At 45.4% G+C, this 18,954-nt stretch overlaps 1 protein-coding gene across 1 annotated transcript; it reads left to right on the top strand.

Moving 5' to 3' along the window:
- Positions 1-3,352: 3,352 nt before the first annotated feature.
- mmaa (metabolism of cobalamin associated A) lies at positions 3,353-12,902 on the top strand. Its single transcript, XM_055923425.1, has 7 exons — positions 3,353-3,768; positions 4,050-4,499; positions 4,772-4,894; positions 5,387-5,557; positions 5,834-5,919; positions 8,739-8,888; positions 12,286-12,902. Exons 2-7 carry the CDS (start codon positions 4,088-4,090, stop codon positions 12,589-12,591), a joined length of 1,248 nt encoding a protein of 415 aa, XP_055779400.1. The 5' UTR covers positions 3,353-3,768; positions 4,050-4,087; the 3' UTR covers positions 12,592-12,902.
- Positions 12,903-18,954: the final 6,052 nt, after the last annotated feature.

Genomic DNA, 18,954 nt, shown 5'->3' with positions numbered 1-18,954 from the left:
CCTGTGGCCTTATATTGTTTTCATTTTTTAAGAATAACAGAATGTTAATGTCAATGTCCAAACGAAATTTCCACGGATGTCAACACGTGTAATGTTGGTATCATAAGCTACATAACAGTTTCAAGTTGACGATCAAGAAAGTTCAGTATAAATATTGCATAAGAGCAAATTTATGCTTGATCTGAAATGTGATCAGAGGCGCGGTATGGATGGTGTGGCGCAATCGCGGAGCCTCTGCAGGCACACAGAGGCCAAATTGAACTCTACCGCATCGCTGTGCGCCTCTCAAATTTTGTAACAAATGCGGAGGGCTCTGTATAGCTCCGCATTGACATGATTGGTTAATGGTAGATGGGGGCGAGAGGTCCTGTATAAACACAAACTCACTTCCTTGAAAACTTCCTTCACAACAGCTCTGCGCTGCTTGGTGAAGCCCAAGAATGCCCTGATTTCTGCAGAGGCTGTATCACCATAAATGCTGCATGGCCAATGCAGACGTCCTAATGGCCATGTAGCGCTTTTAAGCAAACAGAAGAATACACCATGATGAAATTTAACCTCAAATAACATAAATCCCAAAATCATTCATATTTAGTCAAGACTGCATATTTTGCAAGTATGATTCTTTGAAGTGTGAGTTCTCATATGAGAAGAATGAGTGTGGATAGAGGAGTGGTGTGACCAGATATAGTGGAGGCTGATGGGAGGAGCTATAGGAGGACGGGCTCAAATTGTACTGGCTGGAATTAAATCAATGGAACGGATTCAAACACATCAAACAGCTCCTCCCACCAGCATCCTCTGAGATAGACTGAGGCCATGGTATTGGAAGCACACCTGTTGCAAGGCCCTTAGGTATAAAACACTTCGGATCACCCTTGGGGAGTTGGGACATGAAAACAACACATTTTGCAATTGACACAGCCAAATTTTTTATTTTTTTATTTTACCGTTATTTTACCAGGTAAGTTGACTGAGAACACGTTCTCATTTGCAGCAACGACCTGGGCAATAGTTACAGGGGAGAGGAGGGGGATGAATGAGCCAATTGTAAACTGGGGATTATTAGGTGACCATGATGGTTTGAGGGCCAGATTGGGAATTTAGCCAGGACACCGGGGTTAACACCCCTACTCTTACGATAAGTGCCATGGGATCTTTAATGACCTCAGAGAGTCAGGACACCCGTTTAACATCCCATCCGAAAGACGGCACCCTACACAGGGCAGTGTCCCCAATCACTGCCCTGGGGCATTGGGATATTTTTTAGACCAGAGGAAAGAGTGCCTCCTACTGGCCCTCCAACACCACTTCCAGCAGCATCTGGTCTCCCATCCAGGGCCTGACCAGGACCAACCCTGCTTAGCTTCAGAAGCAAGCCAGTAGTGGTATGCAGGGTGGTATGCTGCTGGCATAAGTCTCCTGAACAGGTAATCAAATGGCTACCCAGACTATTTGCATTGTGTGCCCCCCCCCCCCAACCCCTCTTTTTACGCTGCTGCTACGCTCTGTTTATCATATATGCATAGTCACTTTAACTATACATTCATGTACATACTACCCCCAAAAACCTCAACGACACCATTCTGTATACTTCTGGCCCTTCTTTGGACCTCCAGACGAGCTTCAATGCCATACAACTCTCCTTCCGTGGCCTCCAACTGCTCTTAAATGCAAGTAAAACTAAATGCATGCTCTTCAACCGATCACTGCCCGCACCTGCCCGCCCGAGACTGTAAACTCTCCTTCCAGACTCACGTTAAGCATCTCCAATCCAAAATTAAATATAGAATCGGCTTCCTATTTCGCAACAAAGCATCCTTCACTCATGCTGCCAAACATGCCCTCGTAAAACTGACCATCCTACCGATCCTCGACTTCGGCAATGTCATTTATAAAATAGCCTCCAACACTACTCAACAAATTGGATGCAGTCTATCACAGTGCCATCCGTTTTGTCACCAAAGCCCCATATACTACCCATCACTGCGACCTGTACGCTCTCGTTGGCTGGCCCTCGCTTCATATTCGTCGCCAAACCCACTGGCTCCAGGTCATCTACAAGTCTCTGCTAGGTAAAGCCCCGCCTTATCTCAGCTCACTGGTCACCATAGCAGCACCCACTCGTAGCACTCGCTCCAGCAGGTATATCTCACTGGTCACCCCCAAAGCCAATTCCTCCTTTGGCCGCCTTTCCTTACAGTTCTCTGCTGCCAATGACTGGAACGAACTGCAAAAATCACTGAAGCTGGAGACTCATATCTCCCTAACTAGCTTTAAGCACCAGCTGTCAGAGCAGCTCACAGATCACTGCACCTGTACATAGCCCATCTGTAATTTCGCCCATCCAACTACCTCATCCCCATACTGTTTTTATTTATTTAGCTTGCTCCTTTGCACCCCAGTATCTCTACTTGCACATTCATCTTCTGCACATCAGTGTTTAATTGCTATATTGTAATTACTTCACCACCATGGCCTATTTATTGCCTTAACTCCCTTACCTCATTTTGCACTCACTGTATATAGACTTTTTGTTTTATTTTTTCTACTGTATTATTGAATGTATGTTTTGTTTATTCCATGTGTAATTCTGTGTTGTTGTATGTGTCGAACTGCTATGCTTTATCTTGGCCAGGTCGCAGTTGCAAATGAGAACTTGTGCTCAACTAGCCTACCTGGTTAAATATTTTTTTTAGAATTAAAAAAAAAAGAAATTAAAATTGGACCGACCAACCAGTGTTCCCGCACACTGGCTAACCGGGCTATCTGCATTGTGTTCCCGCCACCCCATCTTTTACGCTACTGTTACTCTCTGTTCATTCTATATGCATAGTCACTTTAACCATATCTACATGTACATACTACCTCAATCAGCCTGACTAACCGGTGTCTGTATGTAGCCTCGCTACTGTATATAGCCTGTCTTTTTACTGTTTTATTTCTTTACTTACCTATTGTTCACTTAACACTTTTTTTGCACTATTGGTTAGAGCCTGTAAGTAAGCCTACACCTGTTGTATTCGGCGCGCGTGACAAATAAACTTGGATTTGATTTTAATACATGTGTTCCTGTGTGAAATAGGACATGAACTGTATAAGCACGCACAAAAATATTACAACTCAAGATACTAACAATAAATTGTATGGCCACAATGGCTGAAAATGGAAAAATCGTGCAAAATACATGCACAATTGTGCAAGAGTTATCCATCCCTAGATAAATGCCTTCTAAATTGATTCCCTTGAATTTTAATTTGAGTGAATTATAAAGACAAGAGCTCGACCGCGTGGCCTTGAGTAGTACTACTTTTCTAGAAAGGGGCGGTGTTCAACGTCACAGGAAGTAGGAAGTGAAAGAAGCAAAAAAAAACAATACACACTGGGTTTCACTAGATAGCACAGCCACGAAGTCCAAAGATTTATGAAAATATTTTTATTTATTTTTGGTCTTACTTTAAGGTTATGTCTAGGCATAAGGTTAGCAGTGTGGTTAAGGTTAGGGTCAATGTTAGGTTTAATATCACATTTTAAGAAGTCAATTGTAGAAATGGGCAGAGTTTCTGACTTTGTGACTGTGCTAGCTAGTGACGACCAAAACACTGGTAGGTCAACGTGTGGTTGCTTTGGAGTATCAAATTACAGAATTATCCTTATTTTCTTTATTCCAAAAAGTAATACTCAGTTATGAAAGTGTATGGAGCAATATTAGAGGACAACAGCAAAGACGAACGAAGCAGATTTATGTACAAATAGCTAGCTATCAAGGTGAGTTCTCCATTGTATGTACACGTTTTGTAACTGTTCAGCTATATGGCTACTTGTCAGTCAGTTACCGGTGTATGTACTGTATGTATGCATATGTCCATTCGTTTCTACTGGCAGAATTTGCTCCTGAATGCCACAACCTCAAACAGTCTAAATAGCCCAAAGTGAGTGTCATAGAACCAAAACAAAGCTGATGCTGATTATTCTGTCTTGTTGAATGAACTGAAATATGTCACAAACCTCTATTGAATGCCTGTTGTCTAACGTTACATCATTATCAGACTCTCTCCCCTAGAGAAGGGAGCAGTGCCAGACAATCATGGGACCGGCAGTACTCTTTCCGCTTCTCCACCGCTTGTCCTCCCCCTTACGAACTGTCACCCCAACATGGGGCCGATGCCTCCTCCGCCAGCTACCCCCAACATCCTGCACTCATACCCCTTGTACCCCCTCATTCCCTGGGCTTAACTCCCAACACGTCCGCGGTATGTGTGTGGAATCCACCCTCAGCCACATCAAGGAGCTGAGTCCACCAGAGCAGAGGCTGTTGAATAAGCTGTATGAAGGACTGATCTCAGGTCAGCGGGCCAGTCTGGCTGAGTCCATTACCCTGGTGGAGACCCAGCACCCCAGGAAGAAAGAGCTGGCCCAGGTCCTGCTGCAGAGAATACTGGCCTACAGGAAGGAGCAGGAGAAACAGAACGGAGGGAAACCCCTGGCCTTCAGAGTGGGTTAGTATGTGGATTGTTATGTTCAATATTGTTGTGTCTATGCCTAGTACACAGAATGCACACAGACCCAATAATATGTGAACATTTGAACTAGTGGCTTGCAGAGTTCTTAGAGTTGGACAGCTTGAATTGGTGGCTGCAATGTGGGCTTTTTATTTAAGATTTTTGTACTCCTACACTTGAGGTAGCTAAGTCTAAAATACCATATGGGGAAGAGTGTGGGCTTGGTGTACGTGCATGTTTGTTCTCTATGAGGTGACGTCTGTCTGTAGGTCTGTCTGGCCCACCCGGAGCTGGGAAGTCCACCTTCATTGAGGTGGTGGGGAAGATGCTCACAGGACAAGGACATAAAGTCTCTGTTCTGGCTGTCGACCCCTCATCATGCACTACAGGAGGTATGTTTCCACATCATTCTACATATTCATCGCTGTGTTTGTGCGTGGTATTTCATCAGTCTTGTGGGGTATATGTATTGGTTTAAATGGGTCTGTTAGAATGCCTCGTAATGCCAGACAGACTCTTGCACCGTAATATATGGGATTTTGTGAACATTGACATAACTATTCCTCCTTTTTCAATGTTGTTAAACATCATTTCCTCACCACAGGAGGTTGGTGGCACCTTAATTGGGGAGGACGGGCTCGTGGTAATGACTGGAGCGGAATTAGTGGAATGGTATCAAACACATGGTTTCCAGGTGTTTGATGCCGTTCCATTTGCTCTGTTCTAGACATTTATTACAAGCCGTTCTCCCCTCAGCAGCCTCCTGTTCCTCACATATATCTTCTTCAAGCTAGGCAAAGGATTATTATTAAATATTGATAGCTATACTGATATACTACCACCTTTATGTTGGTGTTATGCATTATTCCTCCCTCTCTCCCCAGGGTCTCTGATGGGTGACAAGACTCGTATGACTGAGCTGTCCAGAGACATGAGTGCTTTCATCAGACCCTCCCCCACCTCTGGAACACTGGGAGGAGTCACCCGGACCACCAATGAGGCCATAGTACTGTGTGAAGGGGGCGGATACGACATCGTTTTGGTAGAGACTGTAGGTGAGGAACTCAACGGTTGAGTTGACTGTTTTAAAAAGCCTCAGAAGGGACAAATCTTCACCTGGGACAGGCCACCTGCACAGTTTTTATTGAACCAGATTTAATCTCATTGTGATTCATGCTTTGCATCTTCCACATTACTTGGTTTCTAAAGTCTAAGTGGCATGAAGGATAAAATGATGAAATGACATAACATAGCTCATAGTTTATTAATAAAATTCCTTAGGTAGCTAGCGTTTCATAAATACTTAGTTTCATTGTGTGTCGTGTCCTCAGGTGTAGGCCAGTCAGAGTTTGCTGTGGCTGACATGGTGGACATGTTTGTGTTGCTGATCCCACCAGCAGGGGGCGATGAACTACAGGTCAGACAGGCTGCACCTCCATCACCATCACACTCCCCTGTTACAATGCCATTAAACAACCTGTGAAAATCTTGTGATATTTACAGACATTTTTGATCATTTAAATGAATAATATATCCATTGATTCTTGATAAATATAAATGTCTCATGAGCTTAGTTCAACTGGCTTTAAAGTACATCACTGATTCCTCATGCCTTTCATATTTGGGAAAGAAACAAAATGGTTTCTTTCCACCCTGTTTTCTTCACTTATTCTCAGGATGCACTCAAGTATTCAAACAGGATCACAGACTGTCACACTGTCCATCAATCAGCTTAGACGTATAGACATAAGATTTACATCCAATTTCCCCGCTGGAGATCAATAAAGTTGATTCAAAGCACGTCGTGTTGGTCACATACACATATTTAGCAGATGTTATTTCTATCAAAGTGTGGACACACTTACTCATTACATTTTTAAATGTTTTTTCTTCATTTTTGTTATTTTCTACATTGTAGAATAATAGTGAAGACATCAAAACAAGTGAAAAAACACATGGAATCATGTAGTAACCAACAAAGTGTTAAACAAATCTAAATATATTTTAGATTCTTCAAATAGTCCCCCTTTGACTTGATGACAGCTTTGCACACTTGGCATTCTCTCAACGAACTTCACCTGGAATGGTTTTCTAACAGTCTTGAAGGAGTTCCCACATATGCTGAGCACTTGTTGGCTGCTTTTCCTTCACTCTGTGGTCCAAGTCATCCCAAACCATCTCAATTGGGTTGAAGTCAGGTGATTGTGGAGGCCAGGTCATCTGATGCAGCACTCCATCACTCTACTTCTTGGTCAAATAGCCCTTACACAGATAGGTGTGTTTGGGTCATTGTCCTGTTGCACAAACCAGGTGGGATGGTGTATCGCTGCAGAATGCTGTGGTAGCCATGCTGGTTAAGTGTGCCTTGAATTCTAAATAAATCACTTACAGTGTCACCAGCAAAGCATCATCACACCACCACCTCTATGCTTCACGGTGGGAACTATACATGCGGAAATCATCCCTTCACCTGCTCTGCGTCTCACAAAGACATGGCGGTTGGAACCAAAAATCTCAAATTTGAATTCATCAGACCAAAGACAGATTTCTACCGGTCTATAGTCCATTGCTTGTGTTACTGTCTAATTGGTGTCCTTTAGTAGTGGTTTCTTTGCAGCAATTCAACCATGAAGTTGATGTGTCTGTTACTTGAACTCTGTGAAGCATTTATTTGGGCTGCAATTTATGAACTTGTCCTCTGCAGCAGAGGTAATTCGGGGTTTTCCTTTCCTGTGGCGGTCCTCATGAGAGCCAGTTTCATCATAGCGCGTGATGGTTTTTGCGACGGAACTTGGAGAAACGTTCAATGTTCTTGAAATTTTCCAGATTGACTGACCTGTTGACTGAACTGTTGTTTCTCTTTGCTTATGTGAGCTGTTCTTGCCATAATATGGACTTAGCCCTATTTGGTTAAAGACCATCTTCTCTATACCACCCCTGCCTTGTCACAACACAACACAACTGATTGGCTGAAACGCATTAAGAAGGAAATAAATTCCACAAATTAACTTAATTCAACAAACAAACTTAATTCCAAGTGACTACCTCATGAAGCTGGTTGAGAGAATGCCAAGAGTGTGCAAAGCTGTCATCAATGCAAAGGGTGCCTACTTTGAAGAATCTCATATACACTACCGTTCAAAAGTTTGGGGTCACATAGAAATGTTTTTGAAAGAAAAGGAAATGTTTTTGTCTATTAAAATAACATCAAATTAATCCGAAATACAGTGTAGACATTGTTAATATTGTAAATGACTATTGCAGATTTTTAATGTAATATCTACATAGGCGTACAGAGGCCCATTATCAGCCACCATCACTCCTGTGTTCCAATGGCATGGTGTGTTTGCTAATCCAAGTTTATAATTTTAAAAGGCTAATTGATCATTAGAAAATCATTTTGCAATTATGTTAGCACAGCTGAAACTGTTGTTCTGATTAAAGAAGTATTAAAACTCACTTTCTTTAGACTAGTTGAGTATCTGGAGCATCAGCATTTGTGGGTTCGATTACAGGCTCAAAATGTCCAGAAACAACTTTCATCTGAAACTCGTCAGTCTTTTCTTGTTCTGAGAAATGAAGGCTATTTCATGCGAGAAATTGCCAAGAAACTGAAGATCTTGTACAAAGCTGTGTACTACTCCCTCCACAGAACAGCGCAAACTGGCTCTAACCAAAATAGAAAGAGGAGTGGGAGGCCCCGGTGCACAACTGAGCAAGAGGACTAGTACATTCGTGTCTAGTTTGAGAAACAGACGCCTCACAAGTCCTCAACTGGCAGCTTAATTAAATAGTACCCGCAAAACACCAGTCTCAACGTCAGTGAAGAGGCCACTTCGGGATGCTGGCCTTCTAGGCAGAGTTACTCTGTCCAGTGTCTGTGTTCTTTTGCCCATCTTAATCTTTTCTTTTTATAGGCCAGTCTGAGATATGGCTTTTTCTTTGCAACTCTGCCTAGAAGGCCAGCATCCCGGAGTCGCCTCTTCATTGTTGATGTTGAGACTGGTGTTTTGCAGGTACTATTTAATTAAGCTGCTAGTTAAGGACTTGTGAGCCGTATGAAATGGGTAAAATGGTATGCAAACATTATTAAAGTGACCAGTGTTCCATGACTATGTACATAGGGCAAGCAGCCTCTAAGGTGCAGGGTTGAGTAACCGGGTGGTAGCCGTCTAGGGACATTTTGTAAAGTTCAGGGCACAGTACTGAATGTGTGTGTGTCTTCTCCATTGCCAGGGCATTAAGCGAGGCATCATAGAAAAGGCAGACCTTGTGGTGGTCACTAAAGCAGACGGAGACCTGTTAGTTCCAGCCAGGAGAATCCAGGCAGAGTATACCAGCGCTCTGAAACTGCTCAGGAAGAAATCAAAGTCCTGGAACCCTAAGGTGAGTTGTATTGGGTTGAATGTTTTTTGTCTGAGGGGTAGTGGGACGGGGTTTTAAACCTATATATAAAAGTGCTTCAAATAGCCGCTCAGGAAGAAGTCCAAGACCTGGAACGTGGTTAGTGTTGGGTTATGTGGGTGTGTGCTCGTACTTTCATACGCACAGAATTAAGAAATACAAACAGATAATGAGAAATAAATGCATACCTACAAATATGCATGTGACAAAAAATAGCAAAACATGAAAAATGAGGCAATGCATATTGCCTCAAACTCCAGGTAACTGGGGGTTGGAACCTGATATTCTTCTTCATATCCTCTATTGGAGAGCTGTGTTACATTTCCCCTGAAAATCCTTTTTTTGCCACCCTTAACTCTCCACACGCACACATCACCAGAGCCGACAGGCCGTCCCACTGCACAGCGAGGTCAGCTGACCCGGGGGAGGGGGATAATGTGATGTCATCATCAGGGCACTCTAGTCTGTCGCAGTGTTCCCGGGGTGGGGGGGGGGGGGTGCTCTCTGCATGTCTCCCCGCCCTGGGCCGAGCGCTGTAGCGTTGTCTCTTTGTCTCAGACCGACCGTGCGCGGCCCAATGCAGCATCTGCCCACCTGGCACACTGCCAAAGTCCCCTACCACCACCCACCCACCCTTCTCCCTCCATCCCCCTCTTCCTCTTCTTCCCCACTCTGAATAGAGAGCTGCTGTGTCATGCATTTTCCTGATTAGCAGCCCACCCACTCAGATGAAAGACTCCCAGACCTGTCTCGCTCTCTGGTTCTCTGTCTCTCTCTCTTCTTTCTCAAATTTTCTGTCTCTTTCTCTCTCTCTCTCTCTCTTTCTTTCACTCTCTCTGTTTTTCTGTCTTTCTCTCCACCTCTCTCTCTTCATCTCCATCTATCTCATCTCTCTCTGTTTTGCTGTCTCCATTTTTCTGTCTCTATCTCGCTCTCTGGCCCTGTTCCTCTTTCCACTAGTACCAGAGGCAGCAACACTGACTTCAGGACAGGATATATCCACCACAGTGATTTTAATGGGTCTCCACATGATTCCTCCTCTGCCATATCTCAATATTAGGTTCAGGGGAGGGTACTTTGGAAGGCTCCCTTCTAGCAGATTAATCATTTTGACTGTAGCTTTGTAAGACATTTCTACAGTATTTCCCGAAGTCAGAAACACATTTCTATTGGCACACTTGAATTGTGAATAGACCAATTTAGAAATGACTAGATAGAATACAGCTTGATAGTGTATTGTACCATTGAGATATGACTTCCCACAGTTCCCTTTTTGTAGTGCCGTCACTCTCATTCAAACACTGGTCAATACTGAGTTGTTTAGTCCTTAAATCACTGGTGTTGTCTGAACAGGCCTGAGGTGAATATGGGAATACAGAGACCCCACTGCGTGTGTGATATCTGTGGTGTGTCACTGTGCCTGCATGGGCATATGGGGGGATTGATTACCAGCTACATGGCGGTCCACACGTGTGTGTTCACATACAATACCAGTCAAAAGTTTGGACACACCTACTCATTCCAGTGTTTTACTTTATTTGTACTATTTTCTACATTGTAGAATAATAGTGAAGACATCAAAACTATGAAATAACACTCTTATATCATGTAGTAACCAAAAAAGTGTTAAACAAATCAAAATATATTTTAGATTTGAGATTCTTCAAAGTAGCCACCCTTTGCCTTGATGACAGCTTTGCAAATGCTTGGCATTCTCTCAACCAGCTTCATGAGGTAGTCACCTGGAATGCATTTCAATTTACATGTGTGCCTTGTTAAAATGTCATTTGTGGAATTTCTTTCCTTAATGCGTTTGAGCCCATCAGTTGTGTTGTGACAAGGTAGGGGGGTATACAGAAGATAGCCCTATTTGGTAAAGACCAAGTCCATATTATGGCAAGAACAGCTCAGATAAGGAAAGAGAAAAAACAGTCCATCATTACTTTAAGACATGAAGGTCAGTCAATCCGGAAAATGTCTAGAATTTTGAAAGTTTCTTCAAGTTCAGTTGTAAAAACCATCAACTGCTATGATGAAACAGGCTCTCATGAGGACCGCCACAGGAAAGGAAGACCCAGAGTTACCTCTGCTGCAGAGGATACGTTCATTAAAGTTAACTGCACCTCAGATTGCAGCCCAAATAAATTCTTCACATAGTTCAAGTAAGACATCTCAACATCAACTGTTCAGAGGAGACTGCTTGAATCAGGCCTTCATGGTCGAATTGCTGCAAAGAAACCACTACTAAAGGACACCAATAATTAGAAGAGACTTGCTTGGGCCAAGAAACATGAGCAATGGACATTAGACCGGTGGAAATCTGTCCTGTGGTCTGATGAGTCCAAATTTGAGATGTTTGGTTCCAACCGCTGTGTCTTTGTGAGACGTAGAGTAGTTGAATGGATGATCTCCACATGTGTGGTTCCCACCGTGAAACATGGAGGAGGAGGTGTGATGGTGTGGGTGTGCTTTGCTGGTGACACTGTGATTTATTTAGAATTCAAGGTACACTTAACCAGCATGGCTACCACAGCATTCTGCAGTGATACACTATCCCATCTGGTATGCGCTTAGTGGGACTATCATTTGTTTTTCAACAGGACAATGACCCAACACACCTCTACGCAGTGTAAGAGCTTTTTGACCAAGAAGGAGAGTGATGGAGTGCTGCATCAGATGACCTGGCCTCCACAATCACCTGACCTCATCCCAGTTGAGATGGTTTGGGATGAGTTGGACCGCAGAGTGAAGGAAAAGCAGCCAAAAAGTGCTCAGCATATGTGGGAACTACTTCAAGACGGTTGGAAAAGCGTTCCAGGTGAAGCTCGTTGAGAGAATGCCAAGAGTACAAAGCTGTCATCAACACAAAGGGTGGCTACTTAGAAGAATCTAAAATATATTTGGATTTGTTTAACACTTTTTTGGTTACTACATGATTCCATATGTGTTATTTCATAGTTTTGATGTCTTCACTATTATTCTACAATGTAGAAAATAGTAAAAAATAAAGAAAAACCCTTGAATGAGTAGGTGTGTCCAAACTTTTGACTAGTACTGTATGTGAGAGTATATGTATGTCTGTATGCACTGTGTGTATGTGTGTGTGGGAGGGAGGGGGGCTTGCATTACTATCCTTGTGGGTACTGAAAATCCCCAAAGTCCACACAATGATAGTTTAACAAGGAAAATTCTCCCTTGTGGGGCCATTTCCCACATCCCCACTTGGACAAAGGCTATTTTAAGCTTAGGGGTTAAGGTTAGGGAAAATTAGGATTTTCCATTGAAATACATTTTAGGTCCCCACAAGGATAGTAGAACATGCTGTGTGTATGTGTGCTCACTGGTCCTTAACCATATGTATGTGTGTGTGTGTCATCAGGTAGTGCGTGTGTCATCCCAGACAGGCGAGGGTGTAGCAGAGCTGTGGGGTAAGATGGAGGCGTTCCACTCAGCCACCCTGTCCAGCGGGGACTTCCAGGACAGACGTAGGGCCCAGCACAAGGTGTGGATGTGGAGCCTGATCCAGGAGAATGTCCTGAGGCACTTCCAGGAACACCCTGCCGTCAGGGGGGAGCTACCCCAGCTAGAGGACAGGGTCACCAGGGGAGCTATATCACCGGGCCTGGCGGCTGATCTGTTACTGAAGGCCTTCACCTCTTCTTCATCATCCTCCTCCTCACAGTGACCTAGCTGAAGTGGAGATCTACTACCAACAGCATTATCCATATACTGTAATATTGATTACTCTTCTCGCCTTGTCTCTCAGATCACTGCTCTGTAAGGACAATTGATTGGTGATGAGAGAAGGGAAGGAATTCTAGGTCTTGGTCCCCCTCCCAACCCCACACACAACACACTGCCTTCAAATTGAAACACTGACCTACTTACTCAACAGACTTGACATTGTAGTTTATTGGTTTATACTTGAAGAGTATCAATGGATGCAGTTATATAGATTCTATCATAATCAATGAGTTGAATAAATTATGAAATTAATTAGATAGTTGTGGGTGTTTTCTGTTGCTGAAATGTTTGTGTGGGGACGTAGCTGCTGAACCAGGGCTAGGAAGCTTTGTGTGGGGACGTAGCTGCTGAACCAGAGCTAGGAAGCTTTGTGTGGAGACGTAGCTGCTGAACCAGGGCTAGGAAGCTTTGTGTGGGGACGTAGCTGCTGAACCAGGGCTAGGAAGCTTTGTGTGGGGACGTAGATGCTGAACCAGGGCTAGGAAGCTTTGTGTGGGGACGTAGATGCTGAACCAGGGCTAGGAAGCCTTGTGTGGGGACGTAGCTGCTGAACCAGGGCTAGGAAGCTTTGTGTGGGGACGTAGCTGCTGAACCAGAGCTAGGAAGCTTTGTGTGGGGACGTAGCTGCTGAACCAGGGCTAGGAAGCTTTGTGTGGGGACGTAGCTGCTGAACCAGGGCTAGGAAGCTTTGTGTGGGGACGTAGCTGCTGAACCAGAGCTAGGAAGCTTTGTGTGGGGACGTAGCTGCTGAACCAGGGCTAGGAAGCTTTGTGTGGGGACGTAGCTACTGAACCAAGGAAGCTTCTGAACATGACAACTTTTAATACAATCGTCATATCATTCCCGTTGTCCAGGTAAAGTTTTACATTTAATCAAGACAAAATTACCACATTTTTGCAATGATGCCTCTTGACCACCAGATGTCCCCCTAACTTCATAACCTCATCTAAACCATTATCATAATGATTGGCCTGAGAGCCAGCATCCAGTGCTCCTCCCCTCAGGATGTGCTGTGTGACAGGTCACAGAGAGGCTGCTAGGACACCAGATCCTTCTTCCCTGAAGCTCTGAGGACACCATGGTAATCCTTCACATCCATCCTCCATGCCAGTCAGAGCCTGGCTTCTAGCAGATACTAGGCTACCTACCTACCGCTGGGCAGAGGAATGATCAAAGAGACAGTAGTATTATCATAAAGTGTCCGTTACACCAGCCCAGGGCGCAGTAGGCAACAACCTCTGTAAATAAAATAAAAATAACAGTGGGAATTGCCCTCATTGTACAGCGCCAGTGTAAACTATGTAAAGGACAGTCTACATAGTGGGGGAAAACTGCTTCTATGCTGCAGTCCATAGCCACAAACCTATGTTTGTTGTTAGGAAAGAATCCCTAGATTCTTAGTCAAATCCGTCCCAGTCCCCCCAGATTATTCCATCCACTTCAATCTTTCCCTAATCGTTTACATCTGTCTGTTCCGGAGGAGTGAGCCCCAGCCTCCAGAGTCTCTCTGCTCGCAGGTTGGCAGTCGTTTGCTCCTGTCTGCGCCTGGAGGAAGACTGCCCCCTGAATGCAGATGGATTCATTAGGCTTGAGTAACACCCTTCCCCTTCATCACACTGTCTCTCTCTCACACACACACACTGTACCGCTCTAGGGAACAGTCAGTTCTAGCTCAATCTCTGGACACACACACACACACACACACACAGCGTACACTAGGCTTCGGTGTAAACACCCTGATGCGGTTTCTCAGTGGAAAGATTAACTCAAATGCCGTCGTATTATGTTCAACGTTCAGCCATTTTAGCCCAAACACAGACCAGTCCACATGTGTTTACCATTTAGAGACATTTCTTTAATGTAAGCACAGGACATGGACACGGCCTTTGATGGGGTTCGAGGGGGATTTTCCATTTCTCAAGACTTGGATTGATGTTTTTTCTGTCCGTCAGAGTGGCGGTCCATCCCCACATTTTCATCCAACACACAAGCGTCACTTTATTTGAAATTGTGTTTAATTACAGTCTAAACTCAGCTCCACTTGACAATATCTGCAAATGATGACTAATTACATAACAATGTACTCATTATGAATGGTTAGTAGTATAGAGTGTTGTCGTAGCGACATGACAGTCACATTCCTATGTGTATTGTTTCTATAAATAAAAACAACCAAGTCTTATTGTTAGAAATGGTAGTGTAGGAATCGTTGTGGAGACAGACCTATGCAGTCTGTTGTTGGTGTTGCTGGTGTACAGAACCATGTCTTAGAATGATGAATGGTTAGTATAAAGCGTTGTCGTGGTAACTTGTCGTGTGTAGCACCAGACAGAGACCTAGGGCTCTATTCAATCCGTATCGCGGAAATTCAGCACTAAAGCCCAATTTGAAATTGAAAGGTAATGTTCCCAAGTTGGCGGAGACGGTAAACGCTACATATGTCGGCTCAATCGCAAATTACCTTCACATTTCTATCTAGAAATCTGTAATGCTTCAGTGGTAAGGATTGAAAGTAACCCCTCGGTGGTGTTTGTTTTATTGTGGGTTCTGCTGGTGTTGTATTTGGGCATGTTGTCTGCTCTGATCAGAGAGAGTGGGATGTGTGACACTGAATGAAATGTCACCTGGGCCCTCCCACCACGCTAACGCTGGGCTCTTTCTCTGTGTGTAGTGTGGCCGCTGGTCATGGTCTGCCGATCCACAAAGCCTCTCCCTCCCTGCTGTGTTGGCTCTCTTCGTCTCCCCACAGTCCCCCCTGCTCACACACACACACACACACACACACACACACACACACACACACACACACACACACACACACACACACACACACACACACACACACACACACACACACACACACACACACACACACCTCCCTCTTTCATACACACAAACCCTCCACACACACATACCTCCCTCACACACACTGCCCTCCTCATTCCATGACACACACACACTTCTCCCGCCCGGGTCGCACCGACTCGGCTGGCTGCTCTGCCGTCTCTCTCACGTGACAGATGAGTGTGTGTGAAGCATTTCATTCAGGCTCACGGCTCAGTTTCAAGACTGCTGCAAAATGATCCAAGGACCCACAGTCACTAGTAGGGATGGAGTGGACTGGAGAGAGGATGGAGGGTGTGTGTGTGTGTGTGTGTGTGTGTGTGTGTGTGTGTGTGTGTGAGAGATTTGTGTGTATGTGTGAGATTTGTGCTTTTTGTTGTTTGTGTGCTCACCCTCTAAGCAACCCCCTCATTACAACATAGCATCTCTCTCTCTGCTCTAGCAGTAGAACCCTAGTGGCTGGGGGACATGTGATATTATAAGGAGTGTAGGATGGAACGTAGGGTTAATCTATCTATAGGGTGTCTTCATATGGATGATGAGGTACTGATTGGCTAGTTTTTATTGCGTCTCACTACCAGTTTCAGTGGGGTCTAGTCATTCTACAGAACCTAGTAGGCAGATAATGGTGATAGTGGGGTCTAGTCATTCTATTAAACCTAGTAGGCAGATCATGGTGGTAGAGTGGGGTCTAGTCATTCTACAGAACCTAGTAGGCAGATCATGGTGGTAGAATGGGGCCTAGTCATTCTACTGAACCTAGTAGGCAGATTATGGTGGTAGTGGGGTCTAGTCATTCTATTAAACCTAGTAGGCAGATCATGGTGGTAGAGTGGGGTCTAGTCATTCTACAGAACCTAGTTTTCAGATCATGGTGGTAGAGAGGGGTCTAGTCATTCTACAGAACCTAGTAGGCAGATCATGGTGGTAAAATGGGGTCTAGTCATTTTATTAAACCTAGTAGGCAGATCATGGTGGTAGAGTGGGGTCTAGTCATTCTACAGAACCTAGTAGGTAGATCATGGTGGTAAAATGGGGTCTAGTCATTCTACTGAACCTAGTAGGCAGATCATGGTGGTAGAGTGGGGTCTAGTCATTCGACAGAACCTAGTTTTCAGATCATGGTGGTAGAATGGGGTCTAGTCATTCTACTGAACCTAGTAGGCAGATCATGGTGGTAGTGGGGTCTAGTCATTCAACTGAACCTAGTAGGCAGATCATGATGGTAGTCGGGTCTAGTCATTCTACAGAACCTAGAAGGCAGATCATGGTGGTAGAGTGGGGTCTAGTCATTCTATTAAACCTAGTAGGCAGATCATGGTGGTAGAGTGGGGTCTAGTCATTCTATTTAACCTAGTAGGCAGATCATGGTGGTAGAGTGGGGTCTAGTCATTCTACAGAACCTAGAAGGCAGATCATGGTGGTAGTGGGGTCTAGTCATTCTACAGAACCTAGAAGGCAGATCATGGTGGTAGAGAGGGGTCTAGTCATTCTACAGAACCTAGTAGGCAGATCATGGTGGTAGAGTGGGGTCTAGTCATTCTACAGAACCTAGAAGGCAGATCATGGTGGTAGTGGGGTCTAGTCATTCTATTAAACCTAGTAGGCAGATCATGGTGGTAAATAGTAAGACGGGGCCTCTCAGGTGGTCAGCTAGTGTGAGTCTCCCCCTTTATTAAAGCACCTGGGGAAAACTCATTCTCATCCAGACACTAATGTTCTCTTTCTCTCTTTCACACACAGACCTGTGTTTGCTGTGTGTAATTTGCTCGCCTGCCCGCCTGCCTGCTGCCTATGGGCCCGTGGACGATGATCTACATATGGAGAGGGAGAGAGAGAAGGAGCCTTCCTTGGCGCCCAGTAATTGGACTTTAGAAGCCGATTGGGGGAACTTGGTTGACCTCTGGTAATGGATTTGAGTGAATAATTATTTGTAGTTATGGTTGGAAGATGATATCGGAGGGAGCGGGAGAGAAGGATGAATCCCACTGTGTGAGTCACCACTGCTGTAAAAGAGAGAGATGGAGAGAGGGACGTTGCTGCCAGCACTCAATTAATGAAATCCAGCTGCTTAGGCTCCCCGCGCGCACTGCCTGATAAAAAAAAACGCCCTGGCTAGTCTGGTAAGGAAAAAGGGTTCTCTCACGCTGCCCCTTTCCAGCCAAAACTACAAACTACTGACCCATCACCCACCTGGGTTGCATTAATAAAATCTTAAAATCCACCCCCACTCCAGACTCCATGTAAAATACATTATAGGGAGGGTCCATTCTTTTTTAAAGCCGGTGATGGTGGTGCTTATCGTTTGCGCGTGCGTGTTAGCTTATCTTAGCATAGCCAGCAGCCGCCATGATAATAGAACCTAATGAAAGCGATTCTCAAGATGGCAGCCAGCGCCAGTCCGCGCCACCTCAGGACACAGAAGGCAATCACTCTTAATCCACAGTCTAATTGGCCTGGCTGTGCCTCCTCTGGGCCTAAGTGAATTCAGCTGTTCGATTACTGCGGGCCAATAATCGGTCTCTACTACCCTGAGAATGTCTGGAATAACATCTGACCGACTGAGATGTCTTGTTTAAACAAAAGGAGGTCCGACGAGACCCGGCGGACACAGTGCATCTTTCAAAAGGTGGATGGACGTCTTGGACCCGGTCTCCTCCCTCTGGTGTGTGTATCTGTCAGTACTCAGTGTTCTCTGGCAGAGACAGAGAGATCAACCCAGGCAGAGAGGTCCTGGCTTGGCAACTCTCCCCCTCCCCTCTGCCTCTCCCCTCTCTTCTCTCTCCCCCTCCCCTCTGCCTCTCCCCTCTCTTCTCTCTCCCCCTCCCCTCTGCCTCTCCCCTCTCTTCTCTCTCCCCCTCCCCTCTGCCTCTCCCCTCTCTTCTCTCTCCCCCTCCCCTCTGCCTCTCCCCTCTCTTCTCTCTCCCCCTCCCCTCTGCCTCTCCCCTCTCTTCTCTCTCCCCCTCCCCTCTGCCTCTCCCCTCTCTTCTCTCTCCCCCTCCCCTCTGCCTCTCCCCTCTCTTCTCTCTCCCCCTCCCCTCTGCCTCTCCCCTCTCTTCTCTCTCCCCCTCCCCTCTGCCTCTCCCCTCTCTTCTCTCTCCCCCTCCCCTCTCTGCCTCTCCCCTCTCTTCTCTCTCCCCCTCCCCTCTCTGCCTCTCCCCTCCCATCTCTCTCTGCCTCCACTCTCTTCTCCCCCCCCCTCCTCTTCTCCCCCCCCCTCCCCTCTCTGCCCCCCCCCCCCCCCTCTCTGCCTCTCCCCTCCCATCTCTCTCTGCCTCCCCTCTCTCCGCCTCCCCTCCCCTCTCTTCTCTCTTCCCCTCCCCTCTGCCTCTCCCCTCTCTTCTCTCCCCCTCCCCTCTCTTCCTCCCCCATCTCTTCTCTCTCTGCCTCAGCTCTCTGCCTTGAGAGGCTGTGTCCTAGATCAGTGATATGTAGGGTGAAAATTAAGCTACTAGCTCCC

This window comes from Salvelinus fontinalis, chromosome 5 (genome assembly GCF_029448725.1).
Source record: "Salvelinus fontinalis isolate EN_2023a chromosome 5, ASM2944872v1, whole genome shotgun sequence".
Lineage (NCBI taxonomy): Eukaryota > Metazoa > Chordata > Actinopteri > Salmoniformes > Salmonidae > Salvelinus > Salvelinus fontinalis.
This window is presented reverse-complemented; position numbering and strand designations above follow the sequence as displayed.

What these genes read in the sequence shown, in the direction of transcription:
- mmaa (XM_055923425.1), top strand. Translation starts at nt 4,088, where the DNA reads ATGGGACCGGCAGTACTCTTTCCGCTTCTCCACCGCTTGTCCTCCCCC. An exon ending in ACCCCTGGCCTTCAGAGTGG is followed by an intron (nt 4,500 to 4,771) that starts GTTAGTATGTGG and finishes GTCTGTCTGTAG; the next exon opens with GTCTGTCTGGCCCACCCGGA. An exon ending in CAAAGTCCTGGAACCCTAAG is followed by an intron (nt 8,889 to 12,285) that starts GTGAGTTGTATT and finishes GTGTGTCATCAG; the next exon opens with GTAGTGCGTGTGTCATCCCA.